General features: G+C 44.8%; 1 protein-coding gene and 1 pseudogene across 1 annotated transcript; one reads left to right on the top strand and one right to left on the bottom strand.

The window, feature by feature from the left end:
* Positions 1–2549: 2549 nt before the first annotated feature.
* Positions 2550–3366, top strand: LOC101766486 (transcription factor ILI3). Its single transcript, XM_004983082.2, has 2 exons — positions 2550–2771; positions 2954–3366. Exons 1-2 carry the CDS (start codon positions 2664–2666, stop codon positions 3110–3112), a joined length of 267 nt encoding a protein of 88 aa, XP_004983139.1. The 5' UTR covers positions 2550–2663; the 3' UTR covers positions 3113–3366.
* Positions 3367–7050: 3684 nt separating this feature from the next.
* Positions 7051–9848, bottom strand: LOC101757578 (annotated as a pseudogene).
* Position 9849: the final 1 nt, after the last annotated feature.

Genomic DNA, 9849 nt, shown 5'->3' with positions numbered 1-9849 from the left:
AGGAGGCGAGAGCGTAGTCCGCCATTCCCACGAACTCACACGGGTGGAGAGACAATGTCATGACCCTCCAGAGCCCCCGTGTGTACGCGTCCGCGGTGGACGCAAGACCGAAGGGAACCCAGGCGCACGACGAGCGCGGTGGAGACATCGGAGCGCCTTCGGAGAGCTGGCTGAAAATTTCAGCTAGTGAATAAATGACAATATCCACGTCATTAACCGTGGGGCTCGTGCCCAACACGGACTCAATGCGGAGTGCAAGCGTCTCCACATCGAGATCATAGACCGGCTTGCGGACGACGATGCGAGCCACCTTTCCTGGGGATGCTGGGGAAGTCGTCTCCTCGCGGAGGCGGAGTACGCCGAGCTGATCGACGACGAAGTCTAGACTTCCGAAGCAGAAGGCCTGGGATGGCACGAAGACAGGTGGAACCCACATCCCACCGAGGGTGGGAGCGGGAAACTCCAGCGAGCCGAAGCGAATCGTGTCGCTCGAGCTCGTCATGCCGAAAGTAGTGGGAAGATGGGCTATCCGACGACCTGCAAAACGTGAACGCAACAGCATCCTCCCCACGAATGGTACCAACTGTCGGTGCGAAATATGGCCGACAAGTAAATATTTGTAGTTTTGCCATGCATTAGATCGGATGTGGCCTAGCACACAATGACACAGGATGTATACTGGTTCGAGCAACGCGCCCTACGTCCAGTCGGGGTCGGTTGGTCGACTTTATTCCTGAGCCCAGGTGCTCAAAGTTTGCAGTGGGGGTACAAACGAGAGAAGGATGAGAGGGGGTGCCTGAGTCCTGGCCTTGTTCTTGTCTCAGTGGAAGAGAGTGGCAGGAGCTTAGACGAGCGCTAAGTGCGAGAGAGTGTGACAACGTAAGAGTGTAAGAGGGTGTGTGTCTGGGCCTCTCCTCTAGAGGTGGAGGGTCCGTCCCCTTTTATAGTACAAGGGAACGGCCTTACAGGTCGAAAAGTATAAGAGAGCGAGTGTACGGGCGCTGCCTAGTCTTGTCGAAGTCCACGTCGCCGGGCGTGTTATGGCCTCTGTCCTCGGTCCTTGTTCTCCTCGTCAATCCACTTCGTCGTAGCGAGTAGGTTTACAGCGACACTCTACAGGCGTGCGTAGGGCGTGGCATGGTACAGCTCTGCGTACGGCCGACTGACCCGGATGCTTCCTCGTTATCCGTTCTACCTGCTCCCTAGACCCACACTGAGCGGGCGTCCTTGGTCGGTTGTCCCAGTCGGCCTTGACTGAGTCAGTCGGGGGGGGGGGGAGCGGTACAGGCAGTACGGCGTATCCCTGGTTGGGAGGACTCGGTCGGGAGAGCTCAGTTCGGGAGAGCTCAGTCGGGAGAGCTCGGTCGGGAGGACTCGGTCGGGGTTGGACTGCGGCCCTACCCCCGACTGACTCCTAGTCAGGGTGCCAACCAAGCTTCCTGGTTGGAGGAGCCGGCTGGTGGCCGGATCGTGGTCTCGGCCTGGCTTCGCGTAGCTGGGCCGGCCCAGGTACGGGTTGTTGCTGCGCCCTTCGTTGGGCCAAGTGTCGCGAGAAAGTAGTCCTGTTGGGGACCCCGGGTCTATGGACCATCAGGACGTGTCTAACCCGATGATAAGTAGTACATGTAGTATGTGATCATACAAGACCATCTGAGATGATACATATGTTGGATACGTGGGCATATATGAAATATGTGGACATACTTTTTAATGCTAGTATCACATTATAATTAAAATATATTCCAAAAAATGTGCGATATCGAAATGTTTCATATAGATCACTTTGGAGTATCTTAAAATCAGTATATATGAACATAATCAAAGCAATAAATGAGCATGCAAACATATACATAGTGATAAATTAATGATGGAAGTAGCTACACACGCGTGTAAGGAAAACTCATCATTTCTTGTTATATGTTTGAAATGTTAACCAAAAGAGTTTGGTATATGATGTGTAGTCACGGCAACATGTAAATATAGCAGTCAAAACTTAGATGCAGAGTGTGTGTTGCACGAGAGAGAGATTCTTGGCGTGAGAAACATCATATTTGTAGTTGCAAAAAGAAGAAAAAAGTGATTATGATTAATACTTATTGCAATGCTCGGTTACCAAATGAACCGTTCTCTTTGTTGGTAGATAAGCTTTAGTTCAACAACTGACCTCGAAGATGTGTGTAATGGAATTGCCAATTAGGGCAAGTTGGAATGGCGCATGTAAGTCTGTAACACTTTCTAATATGAAATTTCTCCATTGCCCACCCTTGCTCCGACGCCCAAACTCCGGGGAGGTCAAGGCCACTGCTCGGTTGATCTACACATGAAATTTCTATCAGGTTCCGACCATAGTTGGAGTTGTAAAACACATAGTTTAATGAAAAAAATGGACTTTCAATTTAAACACGCCCTCTTGTACTTCCAATCCCATGACATCTGGTCCCACGAGCAGCAGCGAGCCCGAACAGGGGGACGGCGTAGGCCATCGCTCCACCTCCTATTAATACACATCTTACTCAGTTCCTCACACCTACAAACTTCTCTCTCGCGGTCTTAATACTCTCCTTTTTGGAGTCCCTTTCACCTTTATTTTCCACCAATCTTCTCACCCGTTTGTGTCTGAGCTCAAAATAAGAGAGTGAGATCCACGGCTCGCAGCACCGGAGATGTCGGGGCACCGAGCCGGCAGGATCAACGACGATGAGATCAACGAGCTCATCTCCAAGCTCCAGTCCGTCCTCCCCGAGTCATCCCGCCGCGGAGCCGCCGGTCGGGTATGACATCTAAAATGGAATGACAGGCTCTTTCATCCGCTCAACGCTATACTTTAGGTAGAATCCATGTGCATGTAACGGCACTATGGCTGCTAGGTTAATTTGTTGCTCATCATCTGCACATGCATTCTGATCACGTGTTGATTAATCGTCTCTCTGTGAAATGCTTTTGCTCCTCGCAGTCGTCGGCGTCAAAGCTGCTGCAGGAGACGTGCCAGTACATCAGGAGGCTGCACCGGGAGGTCGACGACCTCAACAACAGGCTGTCAGAGCTCATGGAGACCATGGACGGCGACAGCCCCCAGGCCGACATCATCCGCAGCCTCCTCCGCTCGCTCTAGCTAGAGTAACTGCCCTCAGAACAGAAGCAATGGATGGAGAACGAGAAGCCTCTTCAGACTCTGGAAGGCATGCATTAAAGACTATGTGGTTCGTGAAGGTTGAAGAAGCACAAACAAGAGAACCACGTACTTAGAGTATGTTTGTATATATGTGATGCAAACTAGGGCCATTTCTGTTGCTGGCGTGCTAATTAATGTAGTGCTTTATTGGATGTTTCTCCTTCATCTAAATGAAATAATGAATTGATACAGCATCTTTCTTTATTGTCATTTTGCTAAGTACATATAGTATATAGAGAATGGTACAAGTTGCTTGTGATCTCAAGCCACCAAGTGTCTAGACATGTTTGAGGAGTGGCTAGCTGTGGGGGTGGAGAAAAAGTTGAAACACAATATAGATCTTGGTTAGGGCTTCTCTTTGTTGAAATGATATGGTTTCAGACAAGGCATCGACATATTCTTCCATATAGGTAATTTTGAGGGGTAATAACTCATTTGATTCACTTTTGGTTATTATTACACAGAGGAGCACCACCACATCAAAATGGCAGCCAATAGCTTCATACCATCACCATGATGATGGACATAACATTTTTGCTACGGTTGAGGTTTATGAAGAAATTCTTTATGTTCTAGACTATTAATGATTGTATTTTCTTTCCCATGAGCTAGCCAATGGCCACGAGGTTCTAAGAATAAACATTTTTGTGCATCATTTGTTGATGTAGTAGCTAGGATACTCCCTCTGTCCTAAAATATAAGATATTTAAGCATTCAAAATTTATCATCAAATATAATGTGTTCTAGACACATTTAAACAATTCTCCAAAGATTCATTTAAGGCCTGGTTTGGTTCACTGACTTAAATTTAAGCACCCGTCACATCGAATGTTTAGATACTAATTAGGAGTATTAAATGTAGACTATTTATAAAACCGATTACATAAGTGGAGGCTAAACGGCGAGATGAATCTATTAAACCTAATTAGTCCATGATTTGACAATGTGTTGCTACAGTAAACATTTGCTAATGATGGATTAATTAGGCTTAATAGATTCGTCTCGCCGTTTAGCCTCCACTTATGTAATGGGTTTTGTAAATAGTCTACGTTTAATACCCCTAATTAGTATCTAAACATTCGATGTGACACATGCTAAAAATAAGCAAAGGGAACCAAACGCCACCTAATTCTCCTCATAGCTTTCCCCACCCCACATCCTACTTTGGTTTAAACTTGGGCATTGCCATCCTTAGTTATCATTAACTGCTTGGCCTAGATCTATCTCAGTGCAGACAGAACAACTCCCCTGTTAAAAATTAAAATAAAGATCACATGCATATTTCGCTCTCTTCCTTAACCAGTAAAAAAAATGCTTGGATACCTTATAGGAATTTGACAAGATTATGAGTTTTTGCCGAGCGTATGTACCTATGTACAAAATAGTACGGATCATAATCCCGTCGGCCACCTCAAAGAGACCCTAAGAAAAAGCTGTTGTGTAGTGGAGGATGGAGTAATTTTTATTCTTTCATTTAAGAAATAAACATAATCCTTTATGTTCAGATAGTAATTCTTTCTGTAGTGGAGGATGGATCATAATTCTTTCATTTAGAGTCTTGGCCATTGAGAAATAATAAACATAATCTTTGTGTAGTGGAGGATGGATCATAATTCTTTCATTTAGAGTCTTGGCCATTGAGAAATGAATTGAAGTGGAAGATGCAAAAGAGAAATTCAGATATGATTGAAAGTCTCCTGTGAAAAAACTTTTCAAAAAATCATGATACCTCTTTTACTGCTCAAGAGAGGCTGAAGACAATTTCTAAATTAACTAAATTTCATATCAATACGAGGGGGAATTAGATTTTTCCTGACAGCTTCTTGATGGATCAAGAACAGTAGCGTAGGCGGGGTGGGGGGGGGGGGGGGCAGCCATGCAAGTTTTGAGTATGAAATTTAAATTTTGAGCAAATTTTGAAAACTTTAACACTATTGATCCCCCTAACAAGCTATACAGAAAACAGTTTCTGGCTACGCCACTGATCAAGAACGTGGTAACCTACACGAACCATGCTATAACAATGACTGGTATTAATTAGTGACGCTAGGAAATACGAGTACTCATCACCCTAATGGGGTTCTAAGAAGCACTGACAAGAATCTCAGATGAATCATGTATTTTTACGAAGTCAAGTGTCCACGCTAATGGAGTAGGCACGCAGTAAAGAGTACAACTACAAACTAGGACCTCATTGCTCAAGTTCCTTCTAGGAAAGACAAAAGTTTCACATACCAATCTTGTAAGGATACAATTCGTTCATTAGGATAAGGCTTTGATCAACTGTACGTTACTCTATCGATGTTTTATTTGTGCGATACAAAATTAGAACCCTAAGCAAGTGTTTTTTTATGAATCTTAAATGTTACTTATGTCACATCCAGACTTGTTTCACATGTGTATTTGGTTGATCGTAGAAGTAGTTATTGTTTCATTCTTAGATAACACATGCAAGATGGTAAATATGTTGGAAAGATTGTCCATCTAATTTTCATGAATCTGGATGAAAAAACCCCCTCTCTACTCTTTGTTCATTATTTCTTTGCCTAATTTCAACGGAGCGTACCTCTAAGGGCTTAATACACTGATCTGCTGCATATCCATGCAAGGCGGAAATTATAAGGAATCTTACATGAAGTTCCCGAACTGTAGGCATATGCCCTTCGATCATCAGGTACCAAATAATGACGATGCAAGTACCTTTCTTTTCCCAAGACATGTATCAACGGAAGTTAAAACAGCTTCTGCATGGCCACAATGGCCGGGGTGATCTGATCGCTGTCGGATCTGGCTTCCTGGGCGGGATCACGCGTGGCCCAGCGCCCATTCGGCCGGCGCGTGACACGGTCCGCGAGCAAGGCCGGCCGGAATCATTGCCGGCTGACAGCACCGGCGAGCCCACCTGTATTGTACCGCCAGCTCCCTGCATAGGCTGCGTTAGAGCAGGCATTTTTTGCTATATATGCCCAACACGACCTTTCATTCGTTTGGGGAACACGCAACGACATGCTTTGTCTTACTGTGCAATCACTATGGAAAGCTCTTGAGTTCACAAACATAATGGTCCTAGTTTTGTACAAAGTTTAAACCTGATTTCAACTATATTTTTGTTATGCTTTGGCATGCCGGTTACACAGATGAAGACAATTAGACAATGTGGCAAATTCGTGTCGAGTCTTGCAAATTCTTCCCAGAATTGACCACTATAACTGGTGTTAAAAGCTCCTAAGTCTGGGAAAAGCAAAAACATATCACTATATATAGAATCCCAACATTTTAGGCTTTTCCCCCAGATGATACTTCTCGTAGAAACCTTCGCTACCCATCATGGACATGGTCTCCAAAGCTCCCTCCATTGAAGAAATTTCTGACCGAACTGATCTGGTGACAAATTTCTGACAGATGGGATCATTGGCCATTTTGGTAACCTACAACGCTGAAGACATCATAGCAAATTGAAGAAATAAGGTAACTGATCGATGGATAATGACAGTCCTAAATTTCTGACTCCACATCCAGCCTTGGAATCGCCACTCAGAGAATTCCTTGGCGAACCTATCAGTATCAGAGCGACAAACTCAAGCATACGGCCTCTAGCATGAAGAATTCTCGGAATTCTTAACTGATGAACCACCAATCTCTGAATAACCATCAGCAGCTACCTCTTACAAAACCAACAACAAAGGCAGCCGCAAACCGCTTCTGTTGGTACTCAGTTCTGACAGAAGTTGGAGCACACCTGCCAATTCACCACCATGTCAAGGGAAGCGTACCTCAGATGTTGCCCAGCCCAGCACAGAAGTTACTTGTGCACAAAAAAAGAATATAGGACGATTAGTCTCATTGTTGCAATCTTCATTTGTTTTGCATACTTAAGCTGAAAAAATGCCAGCTTCCATTGCTTGTATGCAGCATAGAACGCAAACAATTGAACAAATTTCTGATACATGAACCCCCCTTTCCATGAACAAAATGCCAGAACGTGAATGACCGACCACTCAGTGCTCTACCCCCATCTATTACAGAATTTATTCGTAATAACCACCGATTCAGTACACTGTTATGTACTCCTCAATTTAACCAAATTCCTTAAAATTATTACAATTAGGTCATGTGAGGCACAAAAGTGTAGTTCAAGCAAATACATGTGGAAGCCATGAAGTACAGACTTAACAGCAGGAGCTGCCATTTGTTATATTTAGCCAGCAACCTCAATCGGCTCAGATCCCTTGTCAATAGAAGCTTTCACGGCATCCAACACAACCTGCGTCTTCCGGGTGATAGCCGGCCACTTCCCCTCAGGCCTGCCGCCAGCATCCCGGATGTTCTGCACGAGCCTCGAGAATTCCTTGACCATGAGCGCCTCCTGTGGCAGATCTGTAGTAACAATATGCTTACTTGGGATAGGATCCCATCCGATGGTGGGTTTGACAAATGTTGACTTTGAGGCCAAACTGAACTCTGCAGACTTCTCTTCATATGGAATGACCAAGTCAGTGACGTGGAGAGTACCATTTGTGCCATATATGGTGACATCAAAAGCAAGGTTGGTAAGAAAGGAGCAGTTGAAGGTGGCAGTCTTGCCATCTGCCCAGTACAATGTTGCACCACAAGCAAGAATAACGCCAGCTTGGTTCTTGACAGGATGACCCTGAGCAATAACAGTCTCGGGAAGCTCATAATCAACAGCCCACAAGATCGAGCGTATGCAGTACCATCCAACATCACCGAGCACACCCAGGGCATCAAGGTCTGGTTTTACCCTGATGTCATTCTGGAGAAAATATTCGGATGCCCGAAATCCACACATACTGTGTATCTGCAGTGGAAAAAGAAAAGGCATGATATTTGTTGACCTATAAAATTATGTGAAAAAAGATCACTCTATAGTACATTAAGGCTAGAGAGCACATGATAACCTATAACATTACATATGCACTCCTCAAGTCACATACTACCATAAAACAAACAATTTCTGGCTTTTTTCATGGTTTTGAGAAAAATTTCTATGTGCATAAACCAAGAATCACATCGATTTACTATTTACCCGGCTCAAATTAAGCTAATAACAAGAGATCAACGGACTCTTTGGAGTGGAATCATTTAATCAATATCTATTCTTTTCTGTGTAGCTGGAAATCATATAGCCATATTCATATCCTATCCTTTTCTTCATAGCTGGAATGATATAGCTAAACTCTATCCATACAAAATCAGATGAATTCATATCATGCAGTTAACATAAGGTGTAAAATTTAAACTGGTGAAGCTACAACAGAACAAAATACCTTCCTGAGTTTAATTGCTTCCTTATGAATGGTGGTTCATGGCCTTAAAAAATGGTGGTTCATTTTCTTAAAAATGGTGGTTGAATATTTTAAGCTCATCAATGTGTCATAAACATCCGAGCTCCAGAGAATTATATCAACACTAAACCCCTAAGTAGCTAAGCTGACATAAATTATGATTGTTTGTAGGGTGTGTGTATATAACTTCCAAAAGGGTGGTGTTGTGTTGGGTGTGTTGTACATCTCTATTCTCCTTTTAATGCAATGATACATGGGTCTCTTGCGTATTCAAGGTTTCAATATGAAACAACTTCAAGTGGAATATAGAACATCAAATCTCAGCTACATGAACAAGTATTCAAACATGACTGAAAATACGTACACGAATTGAATGCATATGCGGTGTTCCAGCTGCATTCATTCTTACAAGTAACTATAACTGAAATGAACTGCTAAGTTGTGTCATTGTCATTTCAGCTCAATTCAGAAGCCAACATATCTCAAGACAATAACAAGCCCTATTTCAGCAGCAAGAGTGCACGAGGTTCCTAGCTATATTTTTTGCTGCCAAGCAGCAACAAGCCCTTGCTAGACACGAGAAAACCTATAATAAGGTACACGTCACTCTTAATTATCAAACTTGACTAATTAAGGCAACACGACAGTTGATTGATAAACAAGCCCAATCAGTCTGGATCGGCATTAACGATGCCAAGAAGTTAATTTTTTCTCTATATATCTATTTCTTAGTTTATAACCGAACTAGAAAATAGAAATCCGTTCATAGGTCCTTCTAATACTGTTAAATATATATATTCCTTGGTGTTTCTCTTCATACTAGCAATTGATATGAGGCAGCATTTCTTTCCATACTGGTTTTTGACATGAGGCATTTCCAAATTTTCACCAAAATCAAGCAGCGAAAATGTGTTTTCAAGAACTGACCACTCTGACGTCGCCGAAGGCGTCCTTGTCGGCGACGATCTCCCGCATCTTGGCGGTGCGCGGGTTGTGGATCCACATTGTGGTGTCCATGAACTGGACCCCCGAGGCGTCGCAGGCGTCGAGGATGGCGTCGAGGTCGGCGGCGCACAGCGCGGTGGGCTTCTCGAGGAGCAGGTGCTTGCCCCGCGCGGCGGCGGCCGTGGCCCAGGGCACGTGGAGGCTGGTGGGGAGCGGGAGGTAGACGGCCTCCACGTCCGGGTCGCCGAGGAGGGACTCGTAGGAGCCGTGGGGGCGCGCCGCCGGGAGGCCCGTCTCGGCGACGAAGCGGCGGGCCTTATCCTCGGAGCGGCTGCCGACGGCGGCGACGTGGCGGCGCCGGGCGGGAGCATCAGGAGGGCGCGCGAGACCTTGCGCGCGATGTCGGCGCAGCCAAGGATGCCGAAG

This window comes from Setaria italica, chromosome IX, assembly GCF_000263155.2.
Source record: "Setaria italica strain Yugu1 chromosome IX, Setaria_italica_v2.0, whole genome shotgun sequence".
NCBI classification, from domain to species: domain Eukaryota; kingdom Viridiplantae; phylum Streptophyta; class Magnoliopsida; order Poales; family Poaceae; genus Setaria; species Setaria italica.
The sequence above is the reverse complement of the archived record's forward strand: the minus strand, read 5'-3'. Positions and strand labels throughout refer to the sequence as shown.

What these genes read in the sequence shown, in the direction of transcription:
- LOC101766486 (XM_004983082.2), top strand. Translation starts at nt 2,664, where the DNA reads ATGTCGGGGCACCGAGCCGGCAGGATCAACGACGATGAGATCAACGAG. An exon ending in GCCGCGGAGCCGCCGGTCGG is followed by an intron (nt 2,772 to 2,953) that starts GTATGACATCTA and finishes TGCTCCTCGCAG; the next exon opens with TCGTCGGCGTCAAAGCTGCT.